Source organism: Meriones unguiculatus, chromosome 9 (assembly GCF_030254825.1).
Source record: "Meriones unguiculatus strain TT.TT164.6M chromosome 9, Bangor_MerUng_6.1, whole genome shotgun sequence".
Lineage (NCBI taxonomy): Eukaryota > Metazoa > Chordata > Mammalia > Rodentia > Muridae > Meriones > Meriones unguiculatus.
In genome coordinates, this window is record NC_083357.1 from 66,510,273 (window position 1) to 66,526,669 (window position 16,397).

Genomic DNA, 16,397 nt, shown 5'->3' on the forward strand with positions numbered 1-16,397 from the left:
TGTCGGCATTATGATGGGCCTCACCCCTCATAATGAAAAATTGAAGACACTAGGTCTATTTAAACACCCTCTGGAGTTTGGCATGGGACCTGCTGAGTGCCTGCCACAGCACTCACTCGGGGGAGTGCGCAGAGGGGACACAGCTGAGCGTGCACTTAATTCTGTGTCCTTGACCCCTGCTTTCCAGGTGGAGCCTTCAGTGAGGAGACAGAACAAAAGTTTGAACACTTCAGTGGACTTCTAAATAATCAGCTCTCTGTGCAGTAAAGACGACCCCGGGCCAGGCATGATGGCTCATGCCTGTAATCCCTGCACTTGGGCTGAGGCAGGAGGATTGCCACCAGACTTCCACTCTGGAAATTAGACCAAACTTCTGTTTCAAAAATGAAGAGAGAGAGAGAGAGAGAGAGAGAAAGAAAAAGAAAAAAAGAAGAAAAATGACTTAATGGTCACCTACCGAGACACTTTAGTGTCTCAGGGATAGATGGGAGGGTATCAATTGCCACCTCCCTGCTAGCCATCTCCATCTGAGAAGAAAGGTGCTCATTCATTCATTCAGCAGGCACTGCCGCCTGTCCCTGCCCTGAGGCCTCAGGGGCAGGGGTTCTGGCACACGGCTATGGGAACTGGAGGGTAAGCTATGAGCAGCTTACCCCATCCAAGCTTTGGCATCTCCTACGTGTGACATCACCACGCTCTGCACAGATGGGCCATTTTCTTCTGGAGATGTGGCAGGTGTGAACTTAGCAACTGCAGAGGTGGTCAAGCTAAATTCCATTTTCCCCCTTCTTAGGTCATTTCTGGAAAACTTGAATATCAAGACCTCTGTACTAAGTATTTTTTTTCCTCATTGTACAAACACACTTCTTGACAAAATCAACTTGAAAAAGAAGGCTTTATTTGGGCTCTCAGTCCGTTGTGCGTGGCAAAGAAGGCATTGCAGCAGGAGCACTGAAGCATCTGGTTTCAGGCTCACTAAACAGCTGACGATGACCTTGAACTTCTGATCCTCCTGCTTCCACCTCCAGAGTGCTGGGGATCAAACCCAGGACTTCACACATGTAAGGCAACGCACCCTTTAACAGTTAACAGCTGCTTTCTCGGCTCTCACCGTTCTCGGCTGCTGTAAACTTGTACGTGTTCTTTTCTTTACCGAACTGCACAGTTTTCCATATCTTTCTGCTCCACTTGCTTAATCATTTTTACTTGGGCCTGAATAAGAGCAGTGAGGTGGAACTGTACCACAGCCTGAATGCCATTCCTGTCTTAAAATGTCCTCCGCCAAACAAATTAGTTCATCATTCTTGAGTTCCGACTCACTCGAGTGCTCAGAACCAGGCAGGGTGCTGCTGGATCCTGGCCAGGGTGTGACATGACTGGCTTTTAGCTCCGTTCTAGATAGCCCTTGAAACCTCAGGTACCAGGCCTCCACTGTCCACATTTCTCTAGGCATTCTGGGCCTTCCAAACTCCCACCAGAATAACCCATTCAGATCTGTTCTCAGCACTCTAGGGCTTTTCAGGCCCAAAGTTCCAAGCTCGGGAACGCTACAGCCATGCTTATCACCCCCTCACAGTATAAATCTGCATTCATTAATTGTTCTCATTACTATTACAACATACTTGACAAAACAAAGTACAAATCTGTATTAGTTAACTTTTCTCATTACTATCACAATATACTTGACAAAAGCAACTCAAGGGAAGGTTAGTTTGGGCTTACAGTTCAAGAGTGCAGCCTACCATACTGGGAAATGTGTGGTAGCGGGTGCAGGAGGCAGGATTATGAATGCTGGTGCTCCCCTCGCTTACACCTTCGTAGTCAGCCTACATCCCCAGCCCATGGAATGGTGCTACTGCTGTGTTGGGGATGCCTTCCTTCTATTAAACCTCTTCTGGAAGCACCCCCATAGATCCACCTACAGGTGTGTTTCCACAGTGGTTCTAGAACCCACCTAGGTGACCATCAAGGTTATCTTTAACAACCTCTTCTTAAACCGACTTCTGTATTCCGCGCAACAATAGCCACAATTTAAAGAACAATAAAGCCATACATTCCAAGACTCCGAGGGGAAGACTGGAGATTTGGATGGTTCTGAGACAGGATAGGAGGGGACGTGGAAGGGGCCCTTCAACTCAGAGTCTGGTTGAAGCTTTTGCCAGTTGAGAATCCCAACCCGGATGACAACATTGTCAATGGTGCTAATACAGAGACAGTATTCCTTTTATGTAGATATTTCAAGTGAGTATGTTGCAATAGCAAGGAATCATGCTGAAGGCTTTTTAAATGGCCTCTCTCCTTTCCTAGCTGTAAACATACAGTTTCCTAGAACTTCACCCAAAACCCCATCTACAGGAAAAGCCATATCTCAAGATCCTTAGGCTACCCTTCTGACCCATGGTTTCATCTTACCACCTCGGGTGCCACCCCATAATCTCAGTATCAAAAAGGGGAAGAGATTGGGGGGTGGAACTTAGAAACCCATCAAGCAATACCAAAGACTTCCGAACTCCTGTGTACAGCTATTGACCAGACACTTAGGGACGGCTGTCCTTAGGGAAGCCCACCCCCCAGCTCTCGGGTGTGCCTTATTCTTACCCTGAGCACCTCTCAACCCCTGTAACTTAAATTTATATTTAAAATATTTCAAATAAACTTCTAACCCTGCTTCATTCTGGCTCGCCTGGAATCTCTTCTCTGTGGCAAAGGCAAAGGTCCAGAGGTCCCTAAGGGGGAAGGAAGGGGACTCCAGGCCGCTGTCAATGGTACGCTGTCTCCAGCTGCACCACCACTGACAGCTCCAATGTTTCCCTTCTTGTTGGTGTGGCCACACAGCCTTGGGCACATGGTTTGAGAGGGCCTGCAGCAAAAGGAGCAGGGAGCTGCTTGCTCAAATCGCAGCAGACGAGGAAAAGAGAATGCCAACCCTTCTGTGAGTTTCTCCCTTCCGTTCAGTCTGGGACTCCAACCCATGGGACAGTGCTCCCATATTCAGGGTGCTCCCACATTTCCTCAATTGGAAATGCCCTAACAGACACACCTAGAAATGTATCTCCCACGGGACTCTAAATCTAGTCAAGCGGATGACAAAAGTTACCTATTTCAGGGCGCAGTGGCACATGCCTGTAATCCCAGCACGAGGGGAGGCAGGGGCAGGTGGCTCTCTGTAAGTTAGAGAACAGCCTGGCCTACAGAGCAATTCCAGGACAGCCAAGGCTACACAGAAACCTTGTCTTGGGAAAAAAAAAAAAAAAAAAAAAGTTAGCTATCACACAACCCTCAAGAATAATGGCATATTCTGTCCATACCTACATAACTACTGTGCAAATGTTTTGTTCTGACAACTATCTTTAAGAACAATGTGCAAGGAGCAAAGTGTTCCCTTGGCCTCATGGTCCAGTCCACTGTGAGCTGGCTCCCGGTGGGCTCATGATGAGATGACGTCAGTTGTAAGTTATCAACTCAACAGTGCTATCCACCTACCTCACCACACACACATACTTGCAGGCTGGAATGAAATGCTCCAGACACACACCCAGGTTTCATCCGAACCACTGCCCCTGGGCCCAGAGCTCCCTTCATCTAGGAGTGTCATAGATATTTAGTTTCACACTTGCAGGAATGGTCCCTGTGTCTTCCAAAGTCCCCCGGGACCTGGAGGGCTTCACCGGTACAGGCTGCAGCCCTAAGAAGCAATCTGAGCCACCTGAACAGCAGCAGAGGTCAGCGGTGGCCCTTCTCCAACAGTTGATCTTCACTGAAGCTTGGGTAAGGCCACAGGAGCGTGTCAGCACCAGGCAGGGGAGCTGGTCACAGGGCAACTTCCCAAGGAAGAGGGTGAGCATTAGCAGAGCAGGGCTCCAGGCCTCCCTAGGTTCTCCTGTGTTAAGAGTGTGCTGGTCCCACACAATGACTCCCAAACCCTAGGGTGGGCCACAGCACCTCCAATACTGCCCCCAAGACTCATGAAAGGAAAGCACAGGCCCGCCCTACAAGGATGCCCCTGGCCGTGTTTGTGAGGGGCACACTTAGCCTGCACTCAGGTCTCACCTCTCAGCCTTGTTTGTGCTTACTTTTGCAAGGCGCCTTGAAGACTCAAACACGACCACACCCACAGCTGCCCCCACAGCACAGGATGGCAGGCTGGGGTTCCTGAAATGGAGGAGACTGGACGGGCGGCATGGAGCTAGTACCACCTACTCCCCAAACAGGGCCACCTGTACACAAATGCCTCCGAAGTTAAGATGGGATCCTCCAGGCACGGCGACCTGGTGCTCAGTAATGACAGACCCACAGTAAGAGATGGGACAGCGCCCTCTAGTGTCCTCAAAACCACACTTGGAAGCAACAATATAACAACCGTAATTTTTTTTATTTCTTCTCAATTTCTGAGACCAGATCGACTAAAGCCTGCTGTGCCCCACAGCAGCTCTAGTGAGGTGAAGGAGCTGTCTTGGTGTCTGTAAAGGCGTGTGGTGTTGGAGCTCAGCCTAGTCTGGACAGCAGGGCCTGGGGCCTCAAGATGGCAGACTTGGGGCAGCAGGCAGTTCTCTCTTTCTGTTGTGTTGGAGCCCTAAGGCACGGGCCACCAGCCTGCGGGCCACGGCCGAATCTGTCTGTGGCCTCTCCTTCGCTAGTTGCAGGAGCTCTGAAAGGAAGACCCAGTGGGTGGGGACCTGGATTCAAGGCGAGGGCTGTCTCTCCTCTGGGTGACAGAGTAGCCTTGAAAGCCAGGTGAGAGCGAGCCCGCGGCTAATGGTATGCAGCAGGGGCTGGGGCCCAGTTGTGCCCACAGCAGCCAGGTGCCTGTGAGAGGGACCCCAGGAGGACTCTGGGATTGTATCTCTACCTCCCTGTGAGACCCAATACAAAAATACCCCTCCTGTCACTCTGGTTTTTCTGCAGCTGGGGTGAGGAGGAACTCATATCCCAAGCATTCCCTTGTTCTTCGGGGTCCTTTGGGAGGAAACACTCAGAATGGGACACTTGGACCACTGGACATGAAGACGGGGTATTTACTGTTTCTAAGGAGTCTAGGACAAGATCATGTTGCCATTCACAGTGGCATGGATGGGGCTCTGGCAGGCCTTCCCTGGTCCCATTCTTCTGCTTCCATCTTTGCTATCATAAAGACTGACTTTTCAGTCCCCACCATGTTTTCCTGCAAGAGGACAGGAAAGGAGCTAACACTTGGCATCTAGCTCCCATACAAATGACTCACTCGAGGGCATATGAGGTAATAGAACCAAGGTCCCATTAGGGCTGATCTAGGCCCAAGCACTTTTTACTGTTACGGAGTGCAGTCTTCACGGCTCTCTAGAAGGAAGGCTGGGCTTTTCCTAGACCAATGTGAACTAGAAGGCAAACTTGGACAGTAGCTGATCCTAGGCCCTCTCCAGGCACCCTACTAGCTGCTGTAGCCCTGGCTCTTGAAGAGCAGGGAAATAAGGGAAAACAAAGCAAACACATAAGTGTACACAGCCTCCCTGCAGAGGGCAGGCTTTGCCTTACTTGGCCTCTGCAAGGCTCTGAGCTTGGACTGCTTGCTTCCCTGTGTGAGCGGCCGGATCTTGAGCACAGAGAAATCCTTGGCCAGGGCCTCAGCAGCTGGAGAAAGGAGGAAAGAAATGGATTATTCTTGTGCTGTGTGAAACCCACCCCTAGGGAGCTGGAGCATATGCCTCACCCCAAACTGCCACAGCTGCTCTTATACATCCAGTCCCAGCTGCTCTGCCTCTGGTCTAGCTCAGTAAAGCTGAAAGTCTCACCTTGGGCCCCAGATCCCTACAGAACAGCGCTGGGGAGGAGGTACTACCGCCTTGTGCTGTCAGATAACGCCCAGCCCAGTGTTCAGAGTCTTACAGCAAGATGGGCGGGCTCATCTTGTGAAAGCCAGAGCTTAAACCAGACTCTCCTGTCTTCCAAGAGCCCCAGCGGATACCACTACTCCCTGCACCACTCACACTGGCACAAGGTGCTCCCAACATCAGGACCCAGCAGGTGTGTTATACGAATAAGGAAACTGAGGCCAGGGCATGACTTGCTCTTACTATACTGTTTATGGCAGGCCCAGGAGGCAGCCATGGCTACCCCAGCGAGAGCTCATTCTTCCACGGTCCTCAGTGGCTGCTTGGCCTTTTTTCCAACCTTCAAGGGTCCCCTCCCTAACCACTGCCTCTGCTCCTCCACATCCCTCAACTCAGGCTTTTTAAGGACCAGGGCAACCCAAGTAGGGTGTGTCCAGCTCTGATGCGCAGAAGGCCTTATGTGCACACATGGTTCAGGATGGGAGGGTCCTATTTATAAGTACGCCAAAGTGACAGTGGGATGGCAGGGACTAGCATAGGACAGTGGCTAAAGTGGAGCAAGGAGTACTGGAGTCACCGTGGGGAGGCTGCATGGTGCCCCGGCCTCCACAGTCAGAGGTCTGCAGTCCCACGCAGACCCTGGCATTCTGGGAACCTTGACCTTCTGTCGGAGGGCCAACACATGAGGCTGAAGTGAAAACTGAAAATGCACCTGCCTGAGGTCTGTACCCATAGCAACAGTACCTGATAATTTCATTCAATCTGCAGAAGGACCTATGACTTGGCCCAAGACACCTGTTGTTCAGTAATTGTCACTGATCCTAAAGCCTCTGCATATAGGGAGGAGAGGCCAAAGACTTCCTGACTTTCCCAGGCTATAGGCCCCAGCATCCAGACTATGGTTCAGGCTGGCTGAAAGCTGAACCCACAGGCTCAAGGTAGCCTACACCTGGACATGAGGAGCCATCCACCCAGGGAACCCAGGCACCTCTGCTCCCAGTGGAGGCCAGAGAAGAAGCAGAGCCCAACAGGAAGCCATTATCCTTACCTGAGGCCTGGCAGGGAAAGATACCGATGGCGTGGGTGTCATCTACCCACTGGATCTTGAACCCCTTCTCTCTGTGTGTGGAGAGAACACAGGCACTCACAAAAGCCAGTGGTCAAGACCTTTCCCCCTTGGATCCTGCACACTGGGTCATGGGTCCTTCAGGCAAAGTCCCTCCTGACTTGAACCCCAAGACAAAGCTTTGTCCTCTGTTAAACAGAGGATCATTTGCATGCTTTCTCGTCAGCTTCAGATGTCACCCTTACAATGTCATGTCAGATGCCATGCTTACAATGTCACCCTATAAACATGTGAGGTGGGTCTCGAGTCAGCCTCTGGAAAAGAAGGAGCCAGTGCTGGAAGGCTTGTATTAAAAGGTGAAAAATGTTCCCCAGATACTTCGATAGCCAGCCATGCTGGGCACGGACTCTGAGTAGGCTAAAGAAGGCTAAGAGTAGGAGAGAAGATAGGCCCAGACAAGTGTATCCGGGACATGGCTCTGGTTGGCTTCCTCCCTATTGCTCAGGAAGGCACCGTGGACTCTGTGCCTGGGAGAACCGAGAAGCAGCTTTGGACTGGCCCAGCTCCTCTAGTGGCACTGTTTCCTTGGCAAGGGGTCAGCAATGGCCCCATGTGGCCACATAGTTAGAGAGAGAGCTGGAAAAAGTAAACTGTGCCACCCCGTCAGCTGACCCTTCAGCGCAGGAGCAGAGAGGCAAGGGAGAGTGGTCTGGGAAGCAGTGTCAGAGACGAGGGGCAGGAAGAAGGGGGCTTTGATTTTACTGTAATCAGATTTATTTTATGTATACGACTGCTTTGCCTCCTGCAAGTGTCGATGGGCACCACACGTGTGCCTGGTGCCCACAGATCTCCTAGAACTGGAGTTACAGATGATTCTGAGTCACTGTGTGGGTGCTGGGACCCAAACCCAGGTCCTCTGCAAGAACAGCAAGTGCTCTTAACTTCTGAGCCACCTCTCCAGCCCCAGAAAGGGCTTTAAAAAGCCCACACAGGTAAAGCAAAGACAGAGAAAAGAGAAGAAATGAGAATTAGAAAGAAAAAAGGAGAAACAGCACAAGGTTGAATCCACAGGCATTTGGGGCAGTCAAGAAGTCCTGTCCCTGAAATGCACCACTCCAGGCTACACTGGCCCTGCCCAAGCCAGGTGCCCCAGAAGCAGTCATCATACCAGGATGGCCCTCAGGCTACTGCAGACCTAGAGACCCACTGGCATATGGACAGCTGTATCCTGAGACTGATGGAAAGCCTAATGGTCCCAGCAGGCCTTGGCCAAGGTCTAAAGCTTTTGAAACTCAGTGCTAGAACGACAACCCTTCCCTCCCCTCAGTCAGAGCCCCAGAGCAAGCAGCCAAGACATCACACCTACCTTCGGCCTTTCTTTCTGGGGCAGGCAATCATCCTTAGCAGGGCAGGGCTATCCCAGCCTCTCCCAGCCTCCCCCACAACTGTTAGGACTCACTGGAACTCAGAGAAGGTGGCCAGCAGGTCCTCAGTTTTGAGTGCTGGCTTAAAGTCGTAGATCTCCACCACGTGGGCCAAGTCCCTCTCCCCGGGCAGTTCTTCGGCGAAGGCGGAGGTGTCCAGGTGGATCTTCTCTATTTCAATCTCCTTTTCAGTCAGGTTGGCTGTGATCTGGGAGTGAACGGACCCTTTGGCAAGGGGAGCTCTTCCACACAGGGCCCCAAAATGGCAGCACTGGGGGAGAAGCCTGCTTGGTAGGAATCTGGGTATGGCTTGGTTCCTCGGAATGTGGATGTTTTTAGGGAGGGTATTTGCTTTTACGGAGTCCCTGCTGGATGACTGCCAACTGCACCCACTATGTTTCACCTAAATCTCAAAAAGTGCACTCTAAGGGGCTGGAGAGATGGCTCAGAGGTTAAGGACACTGGACGTTCTTCCCGAGTTCAATTCCCAGCAACCACATGTTGGCTCATAACCATCTATAGTGAAATCTGGTGCCCTCTTCCGGTGCACAGGCACACATTCAGACAGAATGCTATATAAATAAGAAATAAAAATAAATAAATCTTTAAAAAAAAGAAAGAAAAGCACACTCTATAAATCCTCTTTACAGATGGAAACGTGGATGAGACAAAGAGTTAAGTAGTTTGCCCAAAATTGCATAGTCCGGAGAAAAAAAGAGCTGGACAAAGCCAGTATCTTTAGTTTCCTTACTAGAAATATAATATTCTGAAAGACTATACAGAAAACAGCAACCAAAGATGTGCACCCCGCCAATGTCAACCTAAGGGGCAGGTGCACTGTTCCAAGAAAATGCAGTGCCTAAGGCAAAGGACCAGGCAGGAGGGTGATATTCTCCAAAGGAGAAGTGCACCTGTGTAGACTCTGTCTCCTCTCTCTTGTAAAATGTACAGTACTTTTTTTTTTCATATGAGGAAACAGACTTTAAAAAGCAAATGACTTGCTTAGGGCTAACCATCTCCTAAATGGGCTGGGACCCAAATACACCAATCTTTCTCCAGGCTTCCTAATCGACTCCTGAGCACATCCCATTAGCACACATGCCCTCACCTTCCCCCAAGGCCCTCCTCCTATATAACTGAGGCCACATCCACCTCACCTCCACCCTCCCTTTTCTGGGCTCAAGAGCCTCATCACCTCCTGTAGCAGCTCACTGAAATCATCGTGGTTGGCACCATCATTCTGGTCCTCTTCTTCTCCATCCACCTTTTCTTCACCTCCATCCACCTTCTCTTCCTCCTCATACACCTTGCCTTTCTGAGCATCAGTCTTCTCTTCCACATCATCTACCTTCTCTTCCTGCTTGCCTACATCCTCTTCTTCCTCATCCACCTTCTCTTTCTCCTCTCCCTCTACCTTTTCCTCCGTGTGGTCCAAAAGGCTCTGCACCAGATGTCTCCTATTTTCCTCCTGCGAGGCCAGCTGAGGGCTGGACCCCTGCTGTGTGGCTGTCTCCACCCCTTGCTCCTTCTTAGAAGGATTCTCAGAGGGCTCAGTGCCACCCAGCTCTAGCTCTGGGTCGTTTGCATAGCCTGGATCTGGGCTCTTCAAGAGCTCTGTTCCCTGAGTCACCAACATGGGAACTTCCTGATCAGCCTCAGGTTCCCCAGCACCGGCCCCTCTCAGATCTTCAGGAACTCCACCGGCTGGGTCTTCTCCCTTGAAGCCAGGGATGGAGGATGCCTCTGGTTCATCCTCCCTGCGTAGCACCCGGGGCACATACAAAGGTTGGTCCGGCTTACGTCCACGATGCCATCGGCCCGCAGGAGCACCTCGGGGACCAGCAGCTGCTCCCTGATGTGAGGTGTGCCGAGGACCTCGGTACTTGCTGGGATGGGAGGCAGGAGGGCGGCAGGGACCAGAAGGGCCGTCTGAACTGGGTACCCTGGAGCAGGAACAGGAGCTTCAGGGCATGTTTGGGTCCACAGCAAAATGGCTTCCTGGAGCCACCTATCATTCAGGTGTGACATTCTCAAGTTAGCATAAGCAAAGGTCACAACTAAAATGACCCTCAAAAAACAAAAACAAAAACCACACCAAATCTCTTACAAGGGCATTGAGGCAAAGGCAAAAATCCCACCCCCGCCACACGCCACTCCCTCACGAACCCTACAATCAAATCAATGGAGACCGAATCTTTGGTTACACACTAAAGCAGGCTAATACTTGCATTTAGGGGCTATTATTAGGATCAGTCACAATATGATGTCCATCCTGTGAGATGAACATGGAAATCGGGATGGCTACTGGCTGGCAGGTTCTTCCCCTGCATCACGGCCTCTCTGGAGAGCAAGCTCACAAAAAACAGAGAGGTGCAGACCCACCCTTACCAGCCCAACTGCTTGTGTGCAGTCTCTTTCCCTTGGCCCAGTATGAACAGCTGATTTAGCCAAGTCGGCTTCGTCCCCGATGGAACAAAAGGCAACGGAGGGTTCCTGGCCACCCCACCCCACCCCCGACTAGCCAGTTAGCCCAATCATCACAAAAAAAGCCAACTGCTGAGAAACCTCCAAAGCTGTATGATAACACACCTGATGTCCAGGTGACAGACGACCGTCCTCCTTTTCCAGCCCTCCCCAACAGAGAAGCTGCTCAAGAGATTAAAATTCTCTGCTGTTCTATGGATCAGGTACCGCAAGCGGCTGGAGACCGGCGGGAAAAGAAGGACCCTGCGAAGGGTCCAAACAGAGTATTAAGCCGAGGCTGCGGGTCCAGCTTCTGGGCCTGATTCCCACCGAGGCCACTCCCCGGTTTATAATGGTTTAACAACACCAGGTTCATTGTGCCCAAGCCAGTCCCTGCCCTAAATGCAAAGTAGATCAGAGGGAGCTCCCAGTTCCCATCATCCCGAAGAGGGTAGTTACTTCTGCCTGAGTGGGATGACGCTCCGATACAAAGGAAAGATGTGGCTGGGCGAGGCGGCAGAGGCTAAAGTCAGGCAGGGCCTAGCCGGTGGACCAGCCAGTTACCTGGGCAATGAACCTGGGGGAGGGGCAAACCCTGCCCTTCCTAACATTAAAGCGGGTCCCCATACTTGGATAGCTGCTTCTGCAGCAGGAAGCGATCCAGCTCCTCCTGGACCCGGTGGACAAAGTCATTTTCGGCCGAGGAGAGGAAGACACCGTCCAAGCAGAGAAGGGCCAGGGTGACAGATGGCAGAGCCTGTAGGGGCGGTGGACAAGGTTAGGATCAGAATATAGGCCCGGAGGCCGCCCACAGCCCCAAGTGTCCCTACGGCAAGGACTTTGGAGACTTTCGCATCCCTGGCTACTGTGGAGCAGGATGGGAGGCGCGTGAGAGCGGGGGCCGAGGGCGCTCACGTCCGGGGCCAGCCTGTGTCTCCAGCTCCCAGCCCCGCCTCGTTCTCCCCTCGCGCTACCCGGGCTTTCCAGTTCTCGGGCGCACCCCACTGAAAACGCCCCTCGTCATTCAGCCGCCCTTGCCACCCTCGATTGAGAAGGAGGGCAGGCGGGAACCCCCAACTCCGGCAGCCCTCACTCACCGCGGCAGCCCGGAAAGTTGCCGCCGCGCTCAGGGTCCCCAGGAGCCTGAGTGCCCCCTCCTTCCCAGCAGGCTCAGCGCCATCGTGCGGCCTGGAGGAAGTAGCGCACGTGCCGCAGAGGGGCGGTTCTTGTCTTGTAATAGAGCTGGGGGCTGGGGGCCACAGTTGCCACTAACCCAAATAGGGCTTCTTCCACAAAGACGCGACTAAGTGTTTATACTCTTAGAAAAATGGAGACCCAAGAAGGTGATATGACTTGTCTAGAGTTTCACAAACCAAAAGTGGCTCTGCTTCCAAAGTCAGTTATTTCTTTTTTCTTCTAGAATCAATTAAATTCAACTGACACGTTTGACCCGCTACCGCGTACTAGCTGTTATGGCATTGTGTATTTCTAATTTTAGATGCCCTTGACCTAATGGAGCAACAAAGAGGGAGGAAAGAGAGGCTAGAGCTGGGGAGATGGTTTAAGGATTAAGAAATTGAACTGCCCTCTGGTTTCAGGTCCCAGTGACGCCTGCACGCGGACACACATTTAGAGCGCACAAAAATAAGTGAATTGTAGTAGAAAGTTTTAGTGTCTTTAAAAATTCAGTTATGTTATATGAAGATGTTTTTGTTTTGATCCCAGGTGTGGGATAATATGCGGCTCATTCAGATTGTCCACAGCAGCAAACTATTTGCCTGGTGCCAGCTCGGAGAGGGCCTCTTTGCCAGTTGCAGATGGTTTAATTCTGAGGACTCTGGAGAGGGAATAAACGCCAGAGCCCAGAGAGAGAAAGGGCACTCTGAGAAAGAAGGCTTATGTATAACACCCCCCCACCCCCGCTGCTCCTGGTTGCTGTTGTTGCAGTTTGACAAGAAGTTGCAGATATCTGAAACAAAGCTTGGACTTGCCCCAAGGACCCGAACTAGCAGGAAGTAGCTAAAGAGACCCCGGCCCCCTCTCCCCACTAACCTTTCTCTCCTACCTGGTGTTGGGATGTTGGAAGGGATCGGGCTGTAGAAGGGAGGAAGAGGCATTAAGAAACGTAAATAAACTGGTGTTTAAAAGCAGCGCCAACAGTAAATAAATCTTTAAAAACAAAGTTTAAAAGGTGGATAAATGGCTCAGCTGGTAAGAACACTACTTGAGGTGACCCAGGTTCAGTGACCAGCACCCACATGGTGGCTTAGAACCATCAGTGACATCAATTCCAAGGGGTCTAACACCTTTTTTCTGAACTCCTCCGGCACCAGCCATACAGATGGTTTATCTACATACATGCAGACAAAACAATCATACACATACTTTTTTTTTTTTAAGTTTCTAAGTGCTGTATCGAGAATATTTTCCCTTATATCATTTCTCCTTCTTCAGTGAGAGACCTACAAGGACTTGTTGTCACAAGGCATGCTCCAGGTGGGCAACTCCAGGTGGGTCCAGTAGCCACTAAAATGCTGAGTAGAGTTGAATGTCAAAATCCAGATCTAGTGTGCTTGCCAAACCACTGCTTATAGATATGCCGCGACTAGGACTAGACAGCTTTAGAGTATTGATGCAGCGACCAAGAGTTGGGCCCAGAAGCCAAAAGTTCAATAAAACTAGTGACTCTGGTCAGTGAGAGAAGCTGGTATTCTCTAGAATTTTACCCCGAATAGGAGGCATGGTTGAAAGATTAAAGATTGAATCCAGCTCTTTGGCTCCCTAATGGAATGGAGTCAGGGAAGGAGAAGGCAGGACCTTACCCTGTAACACCAAGAAATTATACATAATGGTAAAAGGGTCAATTCATCCAGAAGACACAGAAGTTCTAAAACCGAAAGCACCAAACAACAGGCTCACAAAACAGAGTCAAAGCTCATAAGAGAAAAAGAGGTGGGGGGAGAGAAAGAGAGAGACAGAGAGAGAGAGAGAGAGAGAGAGAATCAAGTTAATCAACAACTGCACATATTCCTCCACTTATAATGGGGTTATAATAAACCCACTATAAATTGAAAATAATAAAAATTAAGACACTGTCAAGATATTTCACTCACAAGGGGATCCCTGTAAGCTCGCTGGGCAGTTGGCCCATGTGGCAAAGTTCCAGGCCAGTGAGAGACTGTCTCAAACAGAACATAAGAGTGGAAGGTGCCTGAGGATGGTCTATGGAGGTTGTCCTCTCTACCCACATCCACAGGCACACCCACACGTGTGAACACACACACACATACAACAAACACAGACCCCTACACCAGAAATCCAGAAATCAATAACTAATAGACCTGAGAAGGTAATGGGAAAAAAGAAAAAAGACATTTTCTTTAAACAAAAGAAAACATGAATGTCCAGATGAAAATGATGTTCCAGAAATTAAGAAGACAAATGGCTGATGCATATTATACCAAAAAGGTTCCTTCAGGATTGGAGAGATGGCTCAGTGGTTAAGAGCACATGCAACACTTGCAGGGGACCCAGCTCACACATTGTGCTGTTCGCAACTGTAACTCCAGTTCCAGGAAATCTCTGGCCACTATGAGCACCAGTGACACACATGTGCACATGTACACATACACACATAATTAAAAACAAATTCCTTTAAAAGTTGTAAAATCATATATAACATATATGTATGTGTGTGAATGTTTTAGCTAGAAGCCAGAAGTAGAAAAAAAAAAAAAAAAAAAGAAGTGCCTGGTACATTTCTCTAGCAACTCATACGACAGAAGAAAATGGAATAATGTATGTGGGATTTTAAAGGAAAAATTTATGTTAAAACCAGAAAATTCTATAAACTGTGGCGTCTATAGGCAGTCTTGAACCGGCAGCCACAGAGGAAGAAATGGAGCACTCCAGCATAAGGCGAAGGGAACAAAGCACTTTAGCTGAGACACACCTGCCACCTGTCCTGCACAACTCACCTCCTCAGCCTTAGTAAAATCCACAAAGAACTGCACTTTTTTTTCCCCTCTAATGGTTGAGTCAATTTATTTAAGGATAGAGAGCCTGCAACTAGTCACCATGACGAAAGGAGACTTCTCTCCTCCTGGCCTGGTGCCTTTCTCCACTTCTCCTTTTTCTTTCATAAACTATTAGCCATTCTCTCTCTCTTTCTTTTCACTCATTGATACGAATCTAATGATGGCCTCCTTGGTGGGTGTACTTGTGACTTAGTGCTATTGCTTGAAAATGGTTTATTCCTTCAGATGGATGCAGGAAGTGTTTTTGCTGTTTTGTTTGAGACAGGGTCTCACTGGGTAGCCCTGGCAGGCCCGGTATGCACTGTGTAGACCAGGCTGGCCTCGGACATGCACAAATCTGCTTGCCTCTGCTTCCTAAAGCCATGTACCACTGCACCCTACTCACGCAGGAGCTTATTTGCTTGTTCTATCTAGCTGTCTGTCTGTCTATCTACCTACCTACCTACCTACCTATTTTGGTTTTCGAGACAGGGTTTCTCTGTGTAGTCCTGGCTGTCTGTACAACAGGCTGGCCTCAAACTCAGAGATCCACCTGCCTCTGCCTTAAAGGTGTGTACCACCACCATCCACTTCTGACAGGAGTTTATACACTGAAGTTTTGTATTAGTGTCAGACTTTGGTATACAAAGAATCTTTGATCAATCATCAGAGTGTAGGCTCCAGAGGGTTCATAAAAGGTAGAGAGGGGCTAGAGAGACAGTTCATTTGATAAAGCACTTGCTGGATAAACACAAGAACCTAAGTTTGCCTCCCCAGAACCCACATACTGAGCCAAGCCTGTCAGTAATCCCAAGAGTGCAAGGGTGAAGTTTTGGCTGAAGACAGGAAGATACCTGGCTCTTACTAGATGGATAGGCTTCCTGAATCAGTGAGCCAAGTTCAATGGCAGCCCTTGCCTCAAAAAATAAGGTGGAAGGGCTAGAGAGATGACTCAGCAGTATTTGCTGCTCTTCCAGAGGACCCGTTCCCAGCACCTACAAGGCAGCTCAGACCATCCCTAACTCCAGTTCCAGGGGATCCAGTGCCCTCTTCTGATTTCCTGGGGCATCTGCTATGCATGTAGGCACAGACATACATGCTGGCAAAACACTTAGACATATAACAAAATGAGCAAATCTTAAAAAACCAAATCAAAACAAAACAAACAAAAAGGTAGAGTGACTGAGGAAAAACCTGTTTCATCTTTATTCTTCACAGGTTTGTACATACACACATACACATACGAACTGGAAATAAAAAAGGAAAGTTGAAAATTTTGATGAGATCAAAATTGTGTGTATATATGTGTATGTATGTAAATATACATATACAAATACACATACACACATATATGAATATATACATATATACATGTAATACATGTATATATTACACACATATATTATGTATATATGTATAATGTATATATTATATATATAATATGTATGTGATATATAAATGTAAACATTACATATATATGCCTGTTCATGCAGGGGGTGTTATATGGTGTATTTGTGTGGTGTGTGGAGGATGGTGCCTGTTGGGGTGTGGTGTGGTATGTTTGAGTGTGTGCGTGTATGCATATTCCTTTATGTGGATATGGATGAAAGTAAATTATCAT

At 49.4% G+C, this 16,397-nt stretch overlaps 2 protein-coding genes across 4 annotated transcripts in view; one reads left to right on the top strand and one right to left on the bottom strand.

Moving 5' to 3' along the window:
* Loxl2 (lysyl oxidase like 2) overlaps nt 1-2,672 on the top strand; it is an 86,367-nt gene extending 83,695 nt beyond the window's left edge. For both annotated transcript variants that reach the window (XM_021647855.2, XM_060391375.1), the window contains exon 14: nt 188-2,672. In XM_021647855.2, coding sequence (XP_021503530.1) covers nt 188-267 — 80 coding nt within the window. In that variant the 3' untranslated portion in view covers nt 268-2,672. The remainder of the gene's footprint in view (nt 1-187) is intronic.
* A 1,681-nt stretch (nt 2,673-4,353) lies between these two features.
* On the bottom strand, nt 4,354-11,799 carry R3hcc1 (R3H domain and coiled-coil containing 1). 2 transcript variants are annotated; one of them, XM_060391376.1, is made up of 8 exons: nt 11,761-11,799; nt 11,390-11,517; nt 10,887-11,024; nt 9,493-10,240; nt 8,333-8,505; nt 6,856-6,926; nt 5,512-5,607; nt 4,354-4,648 (listed from the first exon to the last, which is right to left on the bottom strand). In XM_060391376.1, exons 1-8 carry the CDS (start codon nt 11,782-11,784, stop codon nt 4,518-4,520), a joined length of 1,509 nt encoding a protein of 502 aa, XP_060247359.1. In that variant the 5' UTR covers nt 11,785-11,799; the 3' UTR covers nt 4,354-4,517. The 2 variants fall into 2 exon arrangements, with proteins under 2 accessions (XP_060247359.1, XP_060247360.1); XM_060391377.1 differs by lacking the exon at nt 10,887-11,024.
* Nucleotides 11,800-16,397: the final 4,598 nt, after the last annotated feature.

Excerpts from the sequence above, each read along its gene's own strand:
- R3hcc1 (XM_060391376.1), bottom strand. The coding sequence starts at position 11,784 with ATGACGAGGGGCGTTTTCAGTGGG. Across the intron at positions 11,025-11,389 it reads CTGCAGAAGCAGCTATCCAA|GGTCCTTCTTTTCCCGCCGG; the intron begins GTATGGGGACCC and ends GACCCTTCGCAG. Across the intron at positions 10,241-10,886 it reads GTCTGTCACCTGGACATCAG|GGTACCCAGTTCAGACGGCC; the intron begins GTGTGTTATCAT and ends TTCCTGCTCCAG.